This window comes from Eriocheir sinensis, chromosome 26 (genome assembly GCF_024679095.1).
Source record: "Eriocheir sinensis breed Jianghai 21 chromosome 26, ASM2467909v1, whole genome shotgun sequence".
Lineage (NCBI taxonomy): Eukaryota > Metazoa > Arthropoda > Malacostraca > Decapoda > Varunidae > Eriocheir > Eriocheir sinensis.
The window spans coordinates 3,102,841-3,127,834 of record NC_066534.1 but is presented as its reverse complement, the minus strand read 5'-3'; the positions used below and the strand labels follow the sequence as shown (position 1 = coordinate 3,127,834).

Genomic DNA, 24,994 nt, shown 5'->3' with positions numbered 1-24,994 from the left:
AGTAATAAAAGGCATAAACTTTATACAGTTTATGTGAAAAACACCCAAAAATACTTAACTTACAGGCCTTCCTGATGTCCTTGATTGGTACTGAGGTCAAATGGCCCCCATCTTATGGATGAAATTCACTGGAAGGTGAGAGGAGATGGGATGTCTAGCAGACATCTTCTCAAAGCTAACACTGGCATACATTGACCAAAAATTAGTCAAGAGAGCATGGTTGGGTATTGTTTGAAAGAAAATAACATGCTTACTCTACTTCATCACAAACAAATTAAATTTGAAAGCGCGTTAAGTGAAAAAATGGCTTGTCGGCTATTGTCGACACCCGCAGTTTGAGCCCAGGCACCAGCCGTCAACAATTGTCGACACTCGCGCTTTAAGGGTTAATGAACAACAGAATTAGAGTAGGAGATAGAACAGAGCTCTGTTAGACACCACTGTTAACCCATAAAGGACGGCTGGCAGGAATTTTCGTTCGGGCAGAGAAAGGAGGGGTGCGAGCATTCCCATCATCTGCTTTACCGCCAAGATTTGTACTTCCCAACATCGTATCTCCATTGTGCTGCAACTGAGGGACTTCAAGTTTCTTTCATCATGTAAATGAAAGATTGGCAGTGTAAAAGCGCTATGAACTATCGTGTTTTTGTCTGAAATTGCCACACAGGGCAGTGCTGAAGAACACCCATTTCGCCAAATTTTATCAATGCGGCACTCACTCTGTGAGCAGAAAATTGCCCTCTAGCCTGTCCTATTAGTCCATGAGCCAGCCCCAATATTTTGACGTTTGACAATCAAATTAGTGAGCAGACCCAATCATGATTTTTGGTTAGTTTGATTTCTGAAGTGTCCAAAAATAGGGCTTGGACGTTTTGGTTGAGTAGCTTTGTGCCCCAACGACAGCCATATTTAAAGTCGTCTAGATTTTTCAGATGTATGACATCTGATCAGATTTTTGGTCATAGTTTTCTCATAGATCAGCCAATCTTCATGAACTGGCATGTGAAAAGTATATCGATCTGCCAGCTTGCCTTACTGACTTTTTGCAAGTACTCATTGGTGGCCGGCAGGCTTTGCCTTCTGATCGGACTAACAGACTGGCATGGTCTTTAGGTCAGGACATCTTGTATGCTGTAACCAACGCACAGGTCATCACGCCGAAACATGTCCTCTTGCCTTGGGTCATCAAGACTCTCTCTGGGAATGTTGAGCTCATTCGCATCGTAAATCGACTTGGTCATGGGTGCTCTTACACTCGACTGGAGGAAATTGATACAGCACTTTGCATTGAGAAGATGAGCAGTGTTGATGAAGGGGCACCACTTCTCCCTTTAGGGACACATCCGCTAATCCCAACAGCGCTTGCATATGATAATATTGATGCCTTGGAGGAAACACTGAGTGGTGCTGGAACATCACATCGCGTTAACGGCATCATAGTGCAACCAGCTGTCTCAACTTGTGCAACAGAAAGATTTACAACGCCAGCTTTAAGCAAACATGATAAAAGGCGCACGGTCGAAGCAAACGTGGACCCTCTGCCACTCTATATTTCGGCAAATAGGGAATCGCCGCCTCCTCTGAAATCGCCAAATCTTTTACTACCGTTCGAGGATGCTACAAGAAGTGCTTGTCAACGCAATCTTCTCTGGATCTTGGTTCGCCTGCATGAGACATCACGCCAAACTACTAGTTCTTGGACGGGGTTCAATATTCAAACAAGAGGTCAGGTTGAAGTCAGCGCAGACAAAGTTGGCTATTTGCCCACCATAAATGCCCCAGCGACTGATATTTCAACAGCACAAGAAATTCTCTGCAATGCTCTTTCCATGCAAGAAACTTTGTCACTTAAAAACATCGCTGTTGTTGCTGATCAGGCACTTTATGCCAAGCTGACAGAAGTTGCATGGAATAACCAATCTAAGTTTGAAACTATAATACCAATGACGGGCAATTTTCATATAATATGCAATCTGCTATCAATCATTGGCAAGGTATTCCGTGATGCTGGACTACGAGACTTGGCAGTAGAGTCGGGAGTAATAGCTGAGGGGTCGGTTGATAAAGTGTTAGATGGCAAGCAGTACAACAGGGGAGTGAGACTTCACAAGCTTGTGTACGAAGCTCTGATGAGACTTGCATGGACACAGTTCTTGGAATGGCTTGAGACCAACCACAGTCAACATCGCCAAAATCTTGATGAAACCTTGAGACTGGTAAATAATGTCCATGCGAATCCATGTGAAGATACCCTTGCGTCCTTTCTGAGTGATGAAACGTGCCAGAGAGTTTTGGATCTTTTCACCAAGTACATAGATGAGTTGCGATACAACAGTGGACAACTGGCTTCATTCTGGGTGATGTATTTAGACCTGGTTGAAATTCTCCTTGGGCTAATACGAGCAGATCGAGAAGGTGAGTGGTTACTCCACTTGGCCAACATACGAAAAATGATACCCTGGTGTTTTGCAGCTGACAAAACCAACTACGCTCGATATCTCCCAGTGTACTTTTTGCAGATGGCATCGTTACAGGGTACTTCACAAGAACTCGACAATCATTTTCTGAATGGTGGGTTCTCTGTTCAGCTGGGTGAATCCAACCCATTTGGTCGACTCCCCCCAGACCAAACCCTTGAAGAGACTGTGAACAGGTATACACAGACAAGTGGCGGGACAAAGGGGTTCAGTTTAAAGCCAGGAGCTGTTTCCAGGTACTACTTAACGGCAGAGCATAAAGCAGCGGCGTTAAGACGACTTCGAGAACTAATTGCAGTACAGAAGCCACACCTGGGCCACTCAGACCTTCAAGCATCCCGTATAAATCGAGACGAGAATGATGTGTCAGCTATTCTTGAATTGCTCGAGAACACTTGGACCAATCCATTTTGCGGTGATCCAATGGACCTTTTGAGCATTTCAACGGGCCTGGCAGCAACCCCTGACGTAGGAAAGAACTTGTGTGAGAAAGGAGAAGCGGCTTATGCTGAACGGCTAGTGAAACTTGAGAAAGGTACTGGGTTTTATGATCCGATCAAGAAGCTGAAGTTGAAAACGTTCTCCAGTCTGAAGAAAGAAACTGTCATTAAAGGAACAGAGAAGGAAATTGTGTTGAAGGCAGACAATCGTGTCTTTGGTCACATGCTGCTCATAGCACAAAATCGGAAACTTGATATTAAAGAGGTTTTGTGCTTTCCCCTGGGTCCAACACCGTGGGCTCTGGGGAATGCTGATGGAACTCTAAAAAAGACCGGAAAGGCGAGTCTCAGCACACATATTGAAAAGGAGGCTACTTTTGTTGACCTACCAACTGGTCCACGGGCAGTAATCATTGACGCAATGGGAATAGTCCAGAAAATTCATGGAGAAAATTGTACATTTGGGGAACTTTCTGGACAGATCTTGAAGAGCATTCTGAACCACAGTTGCAAAAGTCAACGGGTTGATGTAGTATTCGATGTTTACACTGAGCGATCAATAAAGAACGCTGAAAGGGCTAGCCGAGGTTCCAAAGACAGCCTGCTCTTCCACGATATAAAATCAGGACACCGGATCAAGAATTGGAAGCGCCTTCTTGGGAACACGGAGAGCAAGAACAAATTGATCAGATTTCTAGCGGAAAGCTGGAAGGAGGAGAAGGTGAGGAAAAGCCTTGGTGAAGTGACATTATTTGTTACTGTTGCAGAAAAGTGCTTCAAAATTACGAAGGACGCTGTCGGAGAGGTTCTTGAGCTGACATGTTCACAAGAGGAGGCTGATACAAGACTGGCTCTCCACGCAAGGTATGCAACAGGCACACATAGACATGTGATAGTTATTTCGGAAGACACGGACGTGTTTGTGATTCTTCTAGCCTTCAAAACTCAGATAGGTGGACACTTACTCTTGAGACGAGGAAAGAAGAACAAAATCAGAATTATTGATATCTCTAGGTTGGCAACTACCATTGGTAGTGATGAGTGCACTGCTTTGTTGGGTGTTCATGCTTGGACTGGCTGTGATTCTGTAAGCGCTTTCTCTGGCCAAGGAAAGATCAAGGCAGTTAATTTGATGCGTTCAAACGACACATTTCGTGAAGCATTTACTCGTCTTGGGGAAGAGTGGAATGTTACAGATGAGCTATTTTCAACACTGGAAAGATTTGCCTGCAGCATGTATTCACACAGTGCAAGGAGTACAACCGTGAACGACTTGAGATATGAAATATTCCTGTCAAGAAATGGTGATGTGTCTTCAGGACAACTGCCTCCTTGTAAGGATGCCCTCCATCAGCACACCAAAAGGGCAAACTACCAGGCGGCCATTTGGAGACGATGCCTTGAAAACTCGCCCACGATTCCAGAAGCTGCAGATGGACATGGATGGAATGTTAAAAGTGACGGGCAAATTGGCATTGAATGGATAACAGGAGCACCTGCACCCGACATGATACTTTCACTGATGGCATGCAAATGTGTCAGAGTGTGCAAAGTTGGCAGTTGTCCTTGCATTGACAATGGGTTACCTTGCACGCCAGCCTGTAAATTGCAGGACTGTAACAATATGAGAGACGAGGATGAGATGGAAATAGTTCCCGACAAGGATGGAAGTGACTCCGATTATGACGTTGAGTAAAGCCTGAATGCAATTTCAGAGTACAGCGGATGTGTGTGTTCTAAATCTTACATGACTTCTGTGTTTCCTTTACTCATACTAGTGACAATAACATCATTCCTAATTGTTTATTGATGCTGAATGAATCCTAGATATTTCATGGACTAAATTAATCATTTGATGACCATTTACTGTTTTACAACAAGCTGCCTATAAAAAAAAGTTTAAAAAATGCATTTTTCTTGTCTAAAATGTTGAATTCTGAAAGGTAGTGTAGTATAAAAATTGTATTTATTATACATGAATGTCTGTATAATTTCATTATGAGTAAAATAAGATCAGTCCCATTAAGATTTATTGAACCGTTTAGAAGGTATGGGCAAAATTCCAAGTATATGTCGTGTGAGCTCGAAAAAGTTGGCCATTCTTCAAAATGGCTGCTGTTGGGGCACAAAGCTACCGATCTGAAACGTCCAAGGCCAGTTTTCATATACCTCAGGCATCATATTAAACAAAAATCAGGGTTGGATCTGTTCACTAATTTGAAAGTCATATTCGGCCTGGCTCATGGACTATATAGGGGTTAATAGGTTTAGGGGAAAAACAGTGACCACCTACCACAGCAGAGATGGATTGGCCAGAAAGGAAACTGGAGATAAAAGTACAGGGACATGGATAAAATTCATAGGAGGGTAGTTTAGAAAGCAAAGATTTGTGCCATTTAAAGGGTCAGTTTGAGTTATTTGTTTTGCAGAAACAATTTACAGCATAGGTCATCATCATTTATCTCATGTGTCCAATAATGACTGATAGTGAAGACGAGGTCACAGAGGATGTTGATGACCTGACCAGCAAAATGAACGAGTTTGTTTTGTTATGAGTAGGAGAGGAGAGAGGAGTGATGGTGGAGGGAGATAGATTAGCACATGACGGGATGAGAGCAGTGGTGTAAGTGGAGGCACCGCTTGGTTACCAGTGTAGTGCCTGACCCGCCTGATGGGTAAATCTCCCAAAATTCACTCTGGGAGCAGAGGTACCTCTTTGGCCGACTGACTAAGGAGTGGCTTTTCCATCTTGCCAGTTGCGGGTTTGATCCCCAGCTACAATGCAGAGGTCATGTGATGATATAGTGAAGTGGAATTTGGGCAATACATATTGTTGCAATGCGGCGGGCATCCTCTCCTGTGTTCTATTGTCTCCCCCTGTGTGGGTAACAGGATGATGGATGACCCATGCTCTCTAAAGAGTTCATAAAAAACAGGAAGTTTCGGTGAAAAAAAACGCAGAAATTAATCTAGATAGGGAAAGGGAGTCATGTAGTGCCAGACCTGCCTGATGGGTAAGTCTCCCAAAACTCACTCTTCAAGAGGGGGCTACCGCTTTGACCAACTGGTTAAGGACTGGCTTTCCCATATCGCTGGTCACGGGTTCGATCCCCGGTGCCTGTAAAACCCTTTCCTGGCCTGGATTAATTTCTTGTGTGTTTCGTGATGCACAGAGGTCATGTAAAGGTACAGCAATACCTCGGTTTACGAGCGCCTTAGTTTATGAGCGTTTTGATGTACGAACAAAAAAATTCCCCAAAAATGCCTTGGTTTACGAGTGGCGACTTGGTGTATGAGCATCCTGTTTGTAGCTGGTGTCACACTGGGCCATTTTTCTCCAACCATGTTGACGGGAAGCACAACCAGCAACTCTAACTTCTCTGGGTGTGTGTCACACATGACCAAGGTCAGTTGCCCGTATCCACAATGTAAACAAACCCTGTATCCACATGGCGCCATTTGCATAAGTAAGGGTTGTTGTGGCTTGTGTTGCTGTTACTCATATTATGGGCCTGTTTCTGCAGTTAAATGGAAGGAAGAAGCAGTTGTGGGTACAATCATGGCTTCAAAGACAGGAGGACAGGAGTGTTTAGCCAAACCAAGAACTCGCTCCCGGTCGGGTGTATGGGCAACCGCGGTCATTCCTTGCTCCAACAGTTGGAGGAAAACGCCCAGTCCCCGTTGTACACGCTCAGAGGTAGCACCTGCACACTCATGTCTGCTTACGTTTGTGCTCTAGTGTGCGATCTTTGTGTTTTCAGCATTACGTATATTGTTTATAACAGTAATGGAGAAGGCAACAAAGGAAGCAAGAGGAGAGGTACCATGGGAGCTGCTGTATGCAGATGACATGGTAGTAAATGCAGAGACAGCAGAAGAAGTGAAAGTAAAGTTTAATAAATGGAAGGAAGGAGTGGAGGAGAGAGGTTTGAAAATTAATATGGAAAAAACAAAGTACATGGTGACTGGAAAAGAAGCAAGAGAAAAGATTAAATCAGGAAAATATCCATGTGGATGCTGTGGGAAGGGAGTAGGTGAAAATTCAGTCATGTGCACATGGTGCCACCTTAGATGCTCAGGCAGGAGTAGGTAGGAAGACACCTACCGAACGGGCGTGAGCTACTCCCGGTGAGGATATATGGGAAGCGAGGAGGGTGCTGAAGCCCTTCAAAGACCCTTCCCATGTCCTCACTAACCGTTTCCCTTTTGTCTCATCAACACCAGAGAGCAGTTCAGCATGCTCTCAAAAGACAGTTCCTCTCTCTATCTACACCACACTACATTCACACAACACACACACCTTTTCCCAAAATTCAAAATTCAAAATGGCTAACGAAAACACTGCCTCGGAGTCCCCGCCTGGGGTGGGACCATAAATTCCCCCAGGGAGGACTCCCCTTCTGGCTGCCGACTTGAGAGGTGTCCTGATAACTCCTCGAACCTCCTCCTTATCAATTTCTGCAACATTCGCGGTCTTCGTTTTAATTTTCATTCTGTGGAACACCATCTCTCCTCCTCTAAACCTCACCTTCTCTTCCTCACCGAAACACAGGTTTCTGAGGCTACTGACAGCAACCTCTACTCTGTTCCCTCCTACTATCTCTATCCTAAATTTCAATCCAAAGCTGGATGTTGCGCCTACGTGCGCAACGACATCACTTGCTCTCGTGCCCACGACCTTGACTCTTCTGAATTTTCCACCATCTGGCTAAGACTTCATTGTCATTCTATTACTAAATACATCTGTGCTGTTTATCTCTCACCTAACTCTACTAACTATGTAAAATTCTTTGACTATTTGAACTCTTAAGTGGAGCACATCTTGACTCACTCTCCCTTTGCTGAAATCTCCATCTTGGGAGATTTCAATGTTCACCACCAGCTTTGGCTTTCATCCTCTTTCACTGACCAGCCTGGTGAACAAGCCTACAGCTTTGCTCTCCTCAACGACCTAGAGCAGTTGGTTCAGCACCCTACTCGTATTCCCGACCGTCTTGGAGACAGGCCCAACATTCTAGACCTCTTCCTTACCTCTAATCCTTCTGCTTACTCTGTCAAACTGTTCTCTCCATTGGGCTCCTCCGATCATAACCTTATTTCTGTATCCTGTCCTATCGCTTCTGTACAGTCGGCTATAGAGAGTAGTGACACACTGTCCAGTAAGTTTCGTTCAGAAAGCGACATCTGACAACCCCTCCACGTGACATGAAAATTATTATATCCTATCGAAACTGTACTGTTATGGTGATCGGTGGTCACAGGTGCACTCTACATAATTTTAAGATAGATATTTATCAAAAGTGGCCGTCGCTAACGCTTAATAAATATTTTTTCTTTAGGCTCTGTCGCTACATTTTGACACGAGCTTTTAGTTTCGTTCAAATTTAGTCAAGAGCAACTCTAAGTTGTTTATCAAACTATGATACATTTAAAAATATATTGCACTTATTAGGGGAGATTGTTATGCCTTTTAACTAAATACAAAAAAATCCCTGACAGCCGAGATCTTGTTCTTTATAATTTTTTTTATACGTAATAATAGGCTATAAATGTTCACATGATGACGTCGTCGACCGCGGGCCTTGACGGCTGGAGTAGCGGTATTCTATTAAAGCCCTTATGTCCGCAGGCACTGCAGTTGAGCTGTCACGTCAGTGGCTGTGGAAACGTATAATTTTTAATACTTAAAAAAATAGGAGAGAGAGAGAGAGAGAGAGAGAGAGAGAGAGAGAGAGAGAGATGCTGGGTGGGGACGGGAGACTTGTCCATCAGCGACAAGGGGTCAGCTAGTCAGCGACGTGCCGAGCTCAACACACACACACACACACACACACACACACACACACGTATTTATACTTAGATAATACGTAATCATCACGGAGAAATGATTTTAGATTTTTGATTATCTGAATTGTCTTTGAGGCTTTATAGTGACGGGAATTAAGGCTGCGAGTTAAACAGACCCTCAAGCCTATTTGCTGTTTGATGATAAGGAGCATTAGTCAGTGCCTGCGTCTGTGAAGGACAGCATTGCACGCGGTATTTTCAAAGTCTAATAAGAAAAAGTGTTTCAGACTGTTTGTGATATGTTTTACCTCGTCATCATCATCATCATCATGTAGAAGACATTCATTATCGCATTTCTAAATTGAATTCATGTAATCCGGTATATTTTTAACTACATTATATTTTAATATAATATAATATTATAATTTCACGGTCACACACACACGGTACACACTGAAACACGTCACTAACATCGCCAGTGAATGCGTCACCGTGGTATAGTTGCCAGATACCGCCACCAGGCTAAACATTCTGAAAACCGTGACACTACTCTCTATCGTCGACTGTACATCCTCTGGACCCACCGAAGAGGCGATGCTTCTGGCATTTTCCTTCAGCTCGGTGGGATGACCTCAGGATGTATTTTTCTGATTTCCCATGGAATGATTACTGCTTCCAGGAGAGAGACCCCTCTGTGTGTGCTCAGCGCATCACAGAGGTGATTGTCTCTGGAATGGAGGCATACATTCCACGTACTTTCTCTACTCCTCATGTTAAAAAGCCTTGGTTTAATCATGCTTGTTCTCGTGCTGTTAAAGATAGAGAGGCAGCTCACAAAAGGTTCCAGAGCCTTCGAACTCCCGCTAACTTTGACCTTTACATTTCAGCCCAGAATCGTGCCAAATCTATTCTCCGACTTACCAAAACTTCTTTCATTAATAGAAAATGTCAACATCTTGCTTCTTCTAATTCTTCCCATGACTACTGGCATCTAGCCAAAAATTTCTCCTCCAATTTCACTTCTTCCTATTTCCCTCCTCTCCTTAACCCTGACGGCAGCACTGCCGTCTCATCTATCTCTAAGGCTGAACTCTTCGCTCAAACTTTCTGTAAGAACTCCACCCTGGACGATTCTGGGCATATTCCTCCTACTCATCCCCCCTCTGACTCCTTTATGCCTGTTATTAAGATTCTTCCAAATGATGCTTTCTATGCCCTCTCTGGCCTCAACTCTCAGAAGGCTTATGGACCTGATGGAGTGCCTCCTATTGTCCTTAAAAACTGTGCTTTTGTGCTGACACCCTGCCTGGTCAAACTCTTTCGTCTCTGCCTATCAACATCTACCTTTCCTTCCTGCTGGAAGTATGCCTTTGTACAGCCTGTGCTTAAGAAGGGTGACTGTTCCAATCCCTCAAACTACCGCCCTATAGCTTTACTTTCCTGTCTATCTAAAGCTTTTGAATCAATCCTTAACCGGAAGGTTCAAAAGCACCTTTCCACTTTTAACCTTCTATCTGATCGCCAGTATGGGTTCCGCAAGGGGCGTTCTACTGGCGATCTTCTTGCTCTCTTAACTGACTCTTGGTCATCCTGTCTTAGCCGTTTCGGTGAAACTTTCTCTGTTGCGCTAGACATATCGAAAGCCTTCGATAGAGTCTGGCACCAGTCTTTGCTTTCTAAACTGCCCTCTTTCGGATTCTATCCCTCTCTCTCTCTCTTTTTTTTTTTTTTTTTTTTTCGTTTTACTGCTGCGGGGTAGGCATTCCGGTGTGGGGCCTGATGGTCGCCCAAGGCTTCTTCCAGGTGGGCCTGATGGTCAGCCCAGCCCGTTCTGGCGCAGGCGAGTGTTTATAGTGGCATCTTGCCATCTTGCATTGGCTCATGCCCCCCCTGACTCGTTCTGATTCACTTGGACGGCTTCCTCTAGAGTCCGGGTTGATGGGTGGTCTTCAGGACAGCATGTGGAAGCCACTCGGCGGTGACTGAAAATCAGTGGGGATTCACAACCCGCCCATCAATCGCGGTGAATGTGGGCCCAGTACGCTACCATTTCGGCCACCGCCTCCAGTTTCCTTTCTGGCTGTTCTATCTCTGCGGTGGTAGACGGTCACTGCTCTTCCCCTAAACATATCAACACTGGCATTCCACAGGGCTCTGTCCTATCACCCACTCTCTTCCTGTTATTCATCAATGATCTTCTTTCCATAACAATCTGTCCTGTCCACTCATATGCCGACGACTCCACTCTGCATTATTCAACTTCTTTCAATAGAAGACCCTCTCAACAGGAAGTACATGACTCCAGACTGGAGGCTGCAGAACACTTAACCTCAGACCTTGCTATCATTTCCGATTGGGGCAGAAGGAACCTTGTGTCCTTCAATGCCTCAAAAACTCAATTTCTCCACTCATCAACTCGACACAATCTTCCAAACACCTATCCCCTATTCTTCGACAACACTCAGCTGTCACCATCTTCAACACTAAACATCCTTGGTCTATCCTTAACTCAAAATCTCAACTGGAAACTTCATATCTCCTCTCTCGCTAAATCAGCTTCCTCGAGGTTGGGCGTTCTGTATCGTCTCCCCCAGTTCTTCTCCCCCGCGCAGTTGCTATCCATATACAGGGGCCTTGTCCGCCCTCGTATGGAGTATGCATCTCACGTGTGGGGGGGGGTCCACTCACACAGCTCTTCTGGACAGAGTGGAGTCTAAGGCTCTTCGTCTCATCAGCTCTCCTCTTCCTACTGATAGTCTTCTACCTCTTAAATTCCGCCGCGATGTTGCCTCTCTTTTTATCTTCTATCGATATTTCCATGCTGAGTGCTCTTCTGAACTTGCTAAATGTATGCCTCCCCCCCTCCCACGGCCCCGCTGCACACAACTTTCTACTCATGCTCATCCCTATACTGTCGAAACCCCTTATGCAAGAGTTAACCTGCATCTTCACTCTTTCATCCCTCACTCTGGTAAACTCTGGAACAATCTTCCTTCATCTGTATTTCCTCCTGCCTACGACTTGAACTCTTTCAAGAGGAGGGTATCAGGACACCTCTCCTCCCGAAATTGACATTTCTTTCGGCCACCTATTTTGATTCTTTTTTGGGAGCAGCGAGTAGCGGGCTTTTTTTTTTATTATTGTTTTCTTTTTTTTGTGCCCTTGAGCTGTCTCCTTTGTTGTAAAAAAAAAGAAAAAAAAAAGGCCTCAGAAATGTAAGAGTGCAGAGTTTTACATGCCCAGCTTGCATAAGGAGACAGCAAGGACAAGAAACTGAGAGGGATGAACTAGAGGTAAATGGAGGAAAGCTGGATGTGGTAGAACATTTCTGTTATTTGGGAGATGTTCTGGACTGTGAGGCGGGGGTGGAGAGGACAGTGAGAGCGAGAGTGGCGGCAGCATGGTTAAAGTGGAGGGAGGTGGCTAGTTTACTTGTGAATCATAGCATCACTCTAAAGAGCAGAGCAGGGGTGTACCAAGCATGTATTATATCAGTGATGTTGCATGGAGCAGAAACATGGGCTCTAAACTAGAAAATTGATGGAGGTATTGAGAGCAAGTGATCGCAGAACGCTGAGATATATGGCGGGGATCAGGTGGCAAGACAGGGTGTCCAGTGCAGATGTAGCTAACAGATGTGGAGTAGAGGACCTGGAAACAGTGCTCAGAAGGGAAAGACTCTGATGGTTTGGACATGTAAAGAGAGTAGGGGAGGATACAGTGCTAGGAGTTTTGGAGAGATTGGAGGTAGAAGAAAGGAGACCAGTTGGTAGACCTAAGAAAACGTGGAGAATGTGTATACAGGAAGACTTGGCATTGATGGGAATGGATAAGCATCGGGCAGAAGACAGAGTAGAATGGAGGAAAGCCATAAAGCATCCAACCGCTCAGGAAGAGTGAAAATGGACATTAAACAAAATGTTGATGATGATGATGATATTATTTATATTTTATACTACATTATTTATATTTATATTATTGTACTATAACATTTATATTATTTATCATTGCTATTTGTTAGTAAAATTACTTTTATTCTGTATAAAATAACATATCAAATGATTTTTATGTTAATATTTTTTGGGAAATGGGACGCATTAATGGGATTCACATTAATTTAAATGGGGAAATTTGTTTTGGATTATGATTTTTTTGGTTTGAGAGTAAAATTCCGGAACGAATTAAACTTGTAAACTGAGGTATGTATGATTGTATGGTGAAGTGGAATTCAGGCAATACACCAGCACTCATTTCTCAAGCGCATCATACTAAATAAGGAATGAAGATTAAAGATATTTTTTCATCTCATCTGTATATTATCTCTTGGTGTCCATAATGAATGATAAAAAAATGAGGTTTCAAGACACCTAAAAACTAAAAAAATAAGTTGACTGAGGGCTCTGTTTTTTCCCAGTGTTTAAATTATTTCCATTTGGCGAATTAAAATTTGGTGAGCATTTTCTGGCACCAGTTATTTGCCAAATGTGAGACTTTATTGTACTAGAGTTTTGGCCTGTTGCTCATTTTTTTATATGATTATTTATATTTCCAGGTAGCAGTGATGAAGAAGTGTGTGGCTTGACCACAGGGCCTCGCCCACCCGTCCAATTTAGAACCTCTCCTCCCCTTGAGGCCCACAAGCCACTGCGGTCTGTGTCTCCTCCTACCAAAGTGCTCAGTCTTGCAAACAGTGGGCGGGAAGGCATGTCATCAGTAGGTGGAGGAGAAACAAGTGGGTCACCTGGAGTTGCTGCTGGAAATGATGGTGGGACAACTCGAACTGAGAGTGGGCCCAGGGCAGCTTCTCCTCGCAAGAGGCATAGGCAAACACCTCGCCCTCACCAGATGCACCGCCCATGTCTAGATTTTGAAAAAATGCAGCAGGTAATTATAAATGCTAAGCTTGGTTGATTACATTTAGATATGTTGAAAATCTCACCAGTGCTGTTTTTAATGATTGATCATTAACTCTCATTGTTGGTTTTAAGTTTTCGTTTTATAGTGCATGAGTATAGTTTTTAGAAATCATCGTCATCAGTCATTATTGGTCCACTGCTGGACAAAGGCCTTTCCTAACATCTATCACCTCTAATGTTAATACACTCCATCCAGGTTTGGCAAATGTTCAAATCTCATCTCCACCTGGTTCTTTGTCTCCTTTGACTTCTACAGTTTCTGGATTACCTCTGTATTACTTTAGTCATCAACCCATTATCAGTTCTATGCATGATATGGTCTGCCTAACTCAATTTCTTGTTCTCAATCATCATTAGAATATCTTCAAGTGATGTCTGTCCCCTACTCCACAATGCTCTCTTGTTATATCCTCCATTTTTCTTAATTTCTTTTTGTACACTTTTTAGTTTTTGCTCTAGATCCTTTGTGAAGCACCAGGATGTGTTTTTCCACTTGCTGGTAAAAAGATGTCATCAAAGTCCCATTCCCTTTTCTGGTATGGAAAGGGTAACATTAGTTGTGGAACATTCTCAAACGTGAAAAAAATATCTTATTCTGTGAAGAAAGTCTATGTATAAAATTATATTTTTCATATTCGTTATGATGTGAGCTGGATTAAGGGGAACGTAGGGGGAGGTGTCCAGAGTTTTGAACCTATGGCTTTGATTTCCTGATCTAATTTATCAATATATGAATCAATGATCATATGTAGGGGTCATGAAATTTGACATTATATAGGAGTTAACCCCTTCCACACGAGGACGCGATGCTGCGTCCTTTCGTGCCCCGTACCATATACGAGGACACATCTGCGTCGTAGCTCGCTTTAGGCAGCATATGTGTATTTCCTCCCAGATATTGTACGATAGTTTTCAGAATGTAGGTCATATATGAGGCGGTGTCTTATTTGACTTTCAATATTATTATTGTGTAAGAATGTAAGTGTGTCTTGTGAGCATTTGGGCTTCACAGTAACAATCAATTCCAACAGAAAATAACAAAACTAATGAGAAAGAAATAATATATATATATATATATATATATATATATATATATATATATATATATATATATATATATATATATATATATATATATATATATATATATATATATATGTGTGTGTGTGTGTAATTCCTCTTCCCTTGAGTTGCCAAACAGCTAGCTGGTACATTATCTTACCACCACCTCAGCTTTGGGACGCAAGGCTGCGCATGAACTGTGGCTTCCCCTCCCTGCCTCCCCCTCACACCCATCTCACTATCTCTGTTTTCTTTCTTTGTTTACTTCCTACCTCCTCCCTGCAGTAAGAGAGACAGAGAGAGAGAGAGAGAGAGAGAGAGAGAGAGAGAGAGAGAGAGAGAGAGAGAGAGAGAGAGAGAGAGAGAGAGAGAGAGAGAGAGAGAGAGAGAGAGAGAGTTGAGAGAGATCAACAAGTTACAGCTTGATTCTGCTGACCTGTGACCAAAGTGCTTATCTCCTTCTCCTTGTATCTCTCTCCCATCTGTGTGTGTGTATTTACCTAGTTGTGACATACGGGAAAAGAGCTACGCTCGCACTGTCCCGTCTCCATATCCACTCTTATCCAATTTTTCCTTAAAATCATGAATGTTTCTTGCACAAACCACCTCCTCCTCCAGTCTATTCCATAGCTCAATGCTTCTGTTTGGGAAGCTAAACTTTTTCACATCTCGCCTACATGTGGTCGCCCTCAACTTATTTCCATGTCCTCTCATTTGTCTCGTTCCACACAAACAGGTCCTTTCTGTCCAAATGCTCCACTCCGCTCACGACTCTATACACCGCTATCAGGTCTCCTCTTTCTCTTCTTCTCTCTAGGGTTGTGAGCCCCATGCTATTGAGTCTCTCCTCATAAGTCTGATCTCTAAGTTCCGGTACCATCTTAGTTGCCACTCTCTGCACTCTTTCCAGCTTCCTTATGTTCTTCTTTTCGTGAGGAGACCAGACCACTGCTGCATACTCCAACCTTGGCCTTATCATTGTAACTATTATTTTCTTCATCATCTACACACAAATGCCATCCTTATGTTCCTCAGCATATTCAGAGTTTGTCCCATTATCCTGTTGATGTGTTTGTCTGGTGACATGTTTTCTGAGACAGTCACTCCCAAATCTTTTTCCTCCACTCCTCTGCATATTATCTCACTTCCATTTTATAATCATATTTACATCTTCCTCCACTCCTACCAAACTTTTTTTACATTTCCCAAGGTTGAACTCTATCTGCCATGTACCACTCCACTCCCATATTCTATCCAGGTCCCTCTGCAATGCCTCACAGTCCTTCACATTATTCACTCTTCTCAATAGCTTTGCATCATTTGCAAACAAACTCACATAGCTGGTCACTCCTTCCACCATATCATTTATATAAACAGCAAACATTATTGGCGCCAACACCAAACCTTGCAGGACCCCACTCATCACAGGGCACCAGTTGGAAACCCTGTCCCTGATTATCGTCCTCATTTCTCTGTTAGTTAGGACGTCCTCCAGCCACTTAATCAGTCCGTCACCCACTTCACCCCTATTTTTAATTTTCCAAATTAGTCTTCTGTGCGGTACTTTGTCGAATGCCTTTTTCAAATCCAGGTACACCATCCCCCCAGCCTTCTCTCTCTTGTATTAAATCTGTCACCCTTGAGTAATAACACAACAAGTTGGTGACGCAAGATCTCCCTCTTCTGAATCCAAACTGGCAATCCGAGATAATTTTCTCACTTTCTAAGAAATCCGACCACCAGAATTTGACCAGCCTTTCGCATATCTTCGCAACCACACTTGTGAGTGATACCGGTCTGTAATTAATGGGTCCTCTCTCTTTCCTCCCTTAAAAATTGGTACTATGCTCTCTTCCAATCTTGTGGTACCTTTTCTTCACTCAGGTGTGTGTGTGTGTGTGTGTGTGTGTGTGTGTGTGTGTGTGTGTGTGTGTGTGTGTATATTTACCTAGTTGTAGTTTTACAGGGCCTGGGCTTTATGCTTGTGTGGTCCCGTCTCCGTATCTGCATTTATCCAACTTTTCTTTACAGCTTTGAACACTCCTTGCCGTTACTACATCCTCACTTAGTCTGTTCCAAACCTCTATATTTCTTTGCGGGAAGCTATATTTCTATATGTCTCTCAAGCATCTTCCCTTCCTCAATTTTTTACAATGTCCTCTTGTGTTCCTGGTGGTAATTCCTTCTGTTAGTAGTAACTCCTTGTTGTCTACTTCATCTATTTTGTTAAATAATTTATAGATTTGTATTAGGTCTCCCCTTTCTCTTCTTTGTTCTAGTGTTGGTAAGTCCATTTCCTTAAGTCTTTCCTCATATGTTAATCCCTCCAGCTCTGGAACCATTTTTTGTTGCCATCCTTTGTATTCTTTCTAGTTTTTTTATGTGTTTCTTCTTATGGGGAGACCACACTGCCTCCGCATATTCCAATTTTGGTCTGATCATAGTGGTAATTAATTTTTTCATCATATTCTTATCCATGTAGTGGAATGCTATTCCTGTATTTCTCACCATGTTATACGTATCACCGAATATCCAATTTATATGACTCTCTGGCTGGTTATTATCTTGCATTATTACTCCCAGATCTCTCTCTTCATGTACTTTCTTTAATATTTCACTATCTCCCATTTTATATGTCCATTTTAGTCATTTTGGTGTGTGTGTGTGTGTGTGTGTGTGTGAGAGAGAGAGAGAGAGAGAGAGAGAGAGAGAGAGAGAGAGAGAGAGAGAGAGAGAGAGAGAGAGAGGGGGGGGGGGCACCTCTTGAATAAGTTTCAACTTGCTGTTCCTCGACCCTTCCCATCCTTTCTAACCATCTAATCTATGTGTGTGTGTGTGTGTGTGTGTGTGTGTGTGTGTGTGTGTGTGTGTGTGTGTGTGAGAGAGAGAGAGAGAGAGAGAGAGAGAGAGAGAGAGAGAGAGAGAGAGAGAGAGAGATGCTAATCTCTCGCAAACTTCTCTGTATATTTATACTTACATCTCAAAATTATCAAATAATTTATGTTTTTCTATGTGCACCATTTAATTTTACATGTTTTTATATATAATACATGATGATTATGTTGAGATTATGGCTGAAAACTTGTTATAATCAGAAGCGACGTTTGAAATTTGGCGCGCTCGGCCAGCCCGGATACGGGGCGGGGCGCCGTTTTCGCCCGGCCGTAGTCAAGGGGTTAAACCTCGTACTACCATTGGATTACTGGTGTTATTGCAACTTTCCTTAATTACCACACAAACACGCAAATGAGGAAAACCAAGAACCAAGACCAAGAGCCACCAAAACAAAAACAGCAACGCTTCCCTGGCGCCCAACACCAAGAGGCATCAAGAAGTCAAGGTTGTTATTAGTAGTAGTTATATTTTCCACTGAAACGCTCGTACCGGCAGTCGTAAAGTCGATCAGTTGTAATTAAGTTGCATAGGATGTAAGTCGATGACCACCTCTATACAGTTTTGCGGAACTGTAAACGCATCCTTAATTAACCCTTTGCCGGGCGAGTACCTTGTGCAGGATACAAAACACGTGTATTTGCAAGCATTTTCTGCCCATTGGTGATGATGTACAGCAGATGGCGTCTGTTGGTCTCAGCCAATAGAAGCATCTTTCGCCATACTTTCCAGCCTGTAACAGCTCTTTACCCCAACTGGCGTAGACAATTACCTGCAGTTTATTTCTATCATCATGTTGCATTAGCACTACGCCTTGACCTATGCCTGACACATCTGTATACAAATACAGGTAGCTCTCGATTTACGCGAGTATTGCGTTCTTGAAGAGGTCGCGTAAATAAAAAAACAATGTAAATCAAACAAGAAGTAGGTTTCTGTCGAAAAATAAATACCATATTTTGCGGCGTATAACGCGCACCCCAAACTTTGAAAAAAAAAGTTCTTAAAATGCTCAGAAATATGTTCGGGTTAAAGAACATTGACAATGTACAGTTTTCCGAAATTTATATATTTTAGGTGTAATCTTTACTGCTTGAATTGACAAGTGTCCTTGAGTAAAACAATGAAAATGGCGGTCGGGCTGGTGTTGTGAGAAATACATCCCCGTACAGACTGATGATGCATAGCTTCTGATATCATAATAAGCATATTATTCCCACCATCACTCGTAGGTTATGACGGACAACTAGGCAAGACACAATTCACGCGGTTCTGGTGACACGCGGCATGCAGCTGTCTGTTGTTTGGGTGTGGTTGTGTGGTTTGTAAACAATGCAAATGGCGGCCGGGCAGGTGTTGCGAGAAATATCTCCTCGTACATACTGATTATGTACAGCTTCTGAGATCATAATAAGCATATTATTCTCACAGTCACTCGTAGGTTATGACAGACAATGCGGCATGCAGCTGTTTGTTGTGTGGGTGTGGTTGTGTGGTTTGTAAACAATGCAAATGGCGGCCGGGTGTGAAATAACTCCTCGTACAAGACTCATGATGTACAGTTTCTGATATCATATTTACCCCATTATTCTCACTAATATTAATAATTAATAATGAACACATGGTTATTTTTTTCCAATATGATTTTTTTATGTAGCTTGTACTGCTCCTTAGTCATACAATCGTAAGCCAGCTGTGACATCAAGATCAAGATATACAAATGGCGCCCGACGGGAAAACGGGATAACGGCAAGGCATGGGTGATACTCCACCGATTTAATTTTTGTATAGTAGTTATTTGATCGCCCTGTATTCTATGGTAACATATTATAAGACAGCTATGGACTATGAAGGGTCATTAACAATAATAAAGGTAAGTTTGCCGTTGTTATTGGATAAGACGAAACACAGACCCTTAAAAACACCCCAAAGAAGAATAAAATCATAAAAAATTTGTACATTCGGCGTATAACGCGCAGGGCTAACCTTTCAGGCATTTTTTATGTGAAAAAGGTGCGCGTAATACATTCAGTGGAGAGAGAGAGAGAGAGAGAGAGAGAGAGAGAGAGAGAGAGAGAGAGAGAATATCCATATCACCGAGATATTCAATCAAGCACTCAGTCTCAGCCTCACTCGTCTGAGAAAGAAATGAGGGACAGCATGAGCGCCTGGCTAGGATTGGCACCGGTACCGAGCAGCCTGGTACTGGTACCGTACCGTATACCTGTTATCGTTAGTACGGGTACTGGTACCGTTACCTGCCCACCCCTATCGTTGAGTAGCGTGGCAGCGTGGGTACTGTTTTGTTGTTCAAGTGGCGCGCAGGAAGAACTGAGCTTAGCTGTGTGGCCGCGGCGCCGTGTGAGTCCAGTTGCGTGAGACATATGGTGGCCATTCCATAAAATATCGCGTATAAGTGGAAAAAACGTGTAAATTAAACATTTATTTAGATTTTGGACCCCGCGTTATTTAAAAAACGCGTAAAACAAACTCGCGTAAATCGAGAGTTACCTGTAGAAGTCCTTGTTGAAGTCAGGATATGCCAGAATCGGTGAAGTGGTATGCAATGTTATAAGCCGTTGAAAGGCCTGTTCCTGTTCTTTGCCTCATGCAAAGGGTGTGTTCTTTCGCGTCAGTTGGGTCAGGGGTCTTGCTGTGGTTGAGTAGTTTTTAGTGAAGCTTCGATAGTAGCCACTGAGGCCCAAGAATGACCGTAGAGACCATATTTGTAGGTATTGGGAAATTTAGAACAGCTTCCACTTTGTCCTGTGTGGTATAGACACCCTTATCGTCGAGGACATGCCCTAAGAAGATAATCTTCTTCTGTAGGAAGGTGCATTTACTTAGCTTTAGGGTTAAGCCTGCTGATTGTAGGTGAGAAAATACTCCCTGGAGTTTGCTTAGATGTGACTAAGTGACCTTGGAGACTGATATTATGTCCTCCAGGAAGGTGAACACCAAGTCACCTAAGAGACCTGCAAACACAGAGTTAATGAGACGTTGGAAGGCGAGTGAGGGCTCCTGAGATGCCAAATGGCATTTTCTTAACCCTTTCATAATGGCAGATGTAGCAGTAGGAAGAGACATCAGTAGGAAATGGGACTCTGTGGTGCACATGTGTTGCTACCTCAAAAACACACACACACGAACACACACATATGACATATGTGCCCCCACATATAGCAAACAGGACAAGTGACAAACAGGACAAGTGAAATTTATAACAACCTGTTAGAGGGTACAAGCAAAGCATTAGTGGATATTAGAAATAGCAGAAATGTAATTCTAACAAGAGACTAGCTGTAAAAATGCCAAATGGGAAAAGTTTGAAGTGAAAAGTGAAGAAAATACATGGTGGCTAAAGTATTAAAATTGGCCACATCACCTCGACACTATGGATAAGGGAAGAGACGAGATTTAGAGAAAATCAATGTACCAGCAAAATTGGACTTAATTTTTACTAAGGGAATACACTTGTTAAGTGAAGTGCAACATGAGAGCCTACAGGAAAAAATTGACCATGAAGTATTGCAAACAGAAACTGACAAAGAATGTGAAGAGATTGGATTAGAAAACCATAATGAGGAAAAATTAAATTACAATAAAACTAGATATGATGATTTACAAGCTTTTTTTGGAAAGTATAAAGTATAAATTGGTCAGAAATCATAAAGCTGAGAAAAGTACAACAAAAATATGACTACAGTCGTCCCTCAAATAGTACAGGTAACTCTCGATTTACGCGAGTTTTGTTTATGCGTTTTTGAAATAACGCGGGGTCCAAAATCCAAATAAATGTTTAATTTACACGTTTTTTTCACTTATACGCGATATTTTATGGAGTGGCCACCAGATGTCTCACGCAACTGGACTCACACGGCGTCGCGGCCACACATCTGAGCTCAGTTCTTCCCGCGCGCCATTGAACAACAATGCTGTTATGCCGGACGTATTACTTGGGTTCCGTGTCGCCGTCACAAGACTCCGTGGGAGGGAGATATGTAAACACCTTGCACAGCTTCTGTAGTTTAATATTCTTTCTTAGTAGTACAATTCACTCTTGACTCTTCACTGGCCACTAGCTTACTATGACTGGGTCTGACTCTTCTCGCCCTCTTCTCCTATATATATACCGATCAGTACAGTCTAGAACGTTACAGTATATATTAGATTATACAAGAACATGTAGCAAAAATATGTGCGAGTTGGCAACATTTCCCGCCTGGCACCTGGCCGCGAGCCCCGCGGAGCGCGGGCGGGGCCTTGCTCCCCGCCCCTCTTCTCGCTCCTCCCAGAGTGTTCCAGAGGCCCATAGACCCCGGGGGAAGCTTCCAGCACAACAATACAGTACCCACGCTGCCACGCTACTCAACAATAGGGGTGGGCAGGTACCGGTACCAGTACCGGTACTAGCGGAACCAGCTAAACAGTACGGTACCGGTACCAGACTGCTCGGTACCGGTACCAATACTAGCCAGCCGCTCATGGTGTCCCTCATTTCTTCCTCACACGAGTGAGGCTGAGACTGAGTGCCTGAGTGGATATCTCGGTGATATGGATATTCTCTCTCTCTCTCTCTCTCTCTCTCTCTCTCTCTCTCTCTCTCTCTCTCTCTCTCTCCACTGAATGAAGTGAATAAGCATATTATTCCCACCATCACTCGTAGGTTATAACAGACAACTAGGCAAGACACAATTCACACGGTTCTGGTGACACGCGGCATGCAGCTGTTTGTTGTATGGGTGTGGTTGTGTGGTTTTCAAACAATGGAAATGGCGGCCGGGCTGGTATTACGCAAAATAACTCCTCGTACAAGACTCATGATGTACAGTTTCTGATATCATATTTACCCCACTATTCTCACTAATATTAATAATTAATAATGAACACATGGATATTTTTTTCCAATATGATTTTTTATGTAGCTTGTACTGCTCCTTAGTCATACAATCTTAAGCCACCTGTGACATCAAGATCAAGATCATACAAATGGCGCCCGACGGAAAAACGGGATAACAGCAGGGCATGGGCGATCCTCCACCGATTTCATTTTTGTATAGTAGTTATTAGATCGCCCTGTATTCTTTGGTAACATTTTATAAGACAGCCATGGACTATGAAGGATTATAAATAATAATAAAGGTAAGTTTGCCGTTGTTATTGGATAAGACGAAAAACAGACCCTTAAAAATACCCCAAAGAAGAAAAAAAATCATAAAAAATTTGTTCATTCGGCATATAACGCGCAGGGCTAAACTTTCAGGCATTTTTTATGTGAAAAAGGTGCGCGCTATACGCCGAAAAATACGGTATTTATTTTTCGACAGAAACCTACCTCTTGTTTGATTTACATTGTTTTTGATTTACGCGACCTTTTCAAGGACACAATACTCAGGTTAATCGAGAGTTACCTGTACGGTTTCCAATAGTATGGTTTCGGTTTTATATGGATTGTCATAGAATTTTTAGGATTTTTAAATTTCCTGCGTGTCGTACCAAGTAGTTATGACGTGAATGGCAACATTGTTCTACCAGAATGTCACCCGTGTGCATCCCATTAGTCCGTGTGTGTGCACAACTTCAAGAACACTGTTCTGCCAGATTGACACCTATGCGCTTTCCCTCAGTCCGAGTATGTGCACAACTTCAGCCATGCTTCTCCAATACCGCATGACATGAACATGGGCCCCAAGAGACAAGCCAGAACACCTTCTGAAAGCACCCCAAAGCATTCGAGAAAGGTGTTCACCTTGCAGAAGAATTCAGATTTAGGAGAAGTTATGTTTTGGGATGAGTTACGTTGTGGTTGGGAGAGCCTACCATGTGCATGAGAGCAGTGTTTGCTGTATCAAGCGTATTGAAGAAGAAATTCTTGCGGCAGTAACTGCCAGTGCTCCAAGAGTGTTGCAAGAGTGGACATAAAGGCTGTCCTTTTCTGTTTATTCATAAATTAACCTATTATAAACACATAAATATGCATTTTCTTACCTTAAACAAGAAATTGGTGGGCAGGAGTGTTTCTGTGGGGGGAGGAACTAATTTTATACGGATTTTCGAATATTATGGGGGTCCTGGGCCCCGGACCCCCATACTATTTGAGGGACGACTGTACTTCCTTAAACATACAATGAATGTGTAGTAGAGTGGTTACCCTACTATGTGATTAAGAAAAGAGGGAAAAGAGTGGTTTAATATGAGATGTTTGGAAGTGAAGAACAAGAAAGATAAAGCGTGGAGAAACTTAAAAACGAGAAGGAATGCAATAAAGAGGGAAAGCTATAGACAAGCTAAAAATGATTACACCAAAGATAGGAGAGAGGAAGAAAAAGGTATTATTTCAGTCTTTCACCAGACTCAGCATGTCTTTTCTTAGCCTTCTCATCAGATAGAGCTTCTCATTCTGAGTAATTTGAACCCCATATATACCCACCACAAATTATTTATAATGCTGACAGCGATTTTTGAAAGTTAGTGGGTTTCTTGCGGGTGCATTAGGGAGCTGGGAGGGAGAGCGTAACTCCCAGGGGGATCGAGGCTGGCGAAGCCTCCCCGTTAGCTAGGTTACATCAAGTTAGGTTGGGGTAGATTAATCTTATTCAACACACAGTGTGGGGCGACGGAAATACGCAGCGAGAGAATGGGACATGACGGCGGTGGCCCTCTACGCAGGTCGGTGTTGCGAGAAACATCTCCTCGCAGAAATAAGTTGCTCTGCTGTCCACCATGCATATGCGCTGGGGGAATACACAGCAGGAAAAACATTAATTTGCCTGATTTTATTCTAATTCTAATTCTAATCTTTGTGAGCAGTGAGTGAAATGTAGAAACAGTAAACAAGTTGAACCTCTCTGCGAAATATTTTGCGGTGGTGGCAATGGTGCACAACAGGCATTGAAAAGCCTCATTTTATTTTACATTTATTTATCTAATGTTTTTCGTAGTGGATGTCACCCCTTCTTTTTACAGCTATTGAATTGAATTGAGCCTAAAGGAATTTCTTCAAAATAAGACATAAAGATCATTCATTCAGTACTTAACATTCCTAAACAGATCATTTTTGCAAATTTAAGAAAATGTAAAGAACCAGATGTCTGGTACATGCAGTGAAGTGTAGTGCAGTACAGTGCAGAGGCATTTTATACTTAATTTCTTGATGCTAGTCAGTAGCAGCAGTAGGGAATAGAAGAAATGTAGGTTAGGAGAGGCAAAAGGCAATTTATATTATTTAGTACTGAATAGGTAACTTTCATTGGATTGTTTTAATTTTTATTTTTTATTTTTTTATATTAGTTTATTATATGAAAACTCACATTTATTTTTGACTTGGATTGTTTTGACCAGTACAGCATAATCAGAAAGTTATAGCTTGACTACCCCCTGGCATCAGCCAAATTGACTTTTTTTATTTCAGAAATGGGGT

At 42.7% G+C, this 24,994-nt stretch overlaps 1 protein-coding gene across 17 annotated transcripts in view; it reads left to right on the top strand.

Moving 5' to 3' along the window:
- The window catches only part of LOC127003706 (AT-rich interactive domain-containing protein 1B-like), a 202,630-nt gene that overhangs the window by 117,050 nt on the left and 60,586 nt on the right, over positions 1–24,994 (top strand). For all 17 annotated transcript variants that reach the window (XR_007757356.1, XR_007757354.1, XR_007757352.1 and 14 more), the window contains one exon: positions 13,257–13,588. Coding sequence is in view for 4 of the 17 variants with exons in the window: in XM_050870642.1 (XP_050726599.1) it covers positions 13,257–13,588 (332 nt within the window). In the remaining 13 variants the exon portion in view is untranslated. The remainder of the gene's footprint in view (positions 1–13,256; positions 13,589–24,994) is intronic.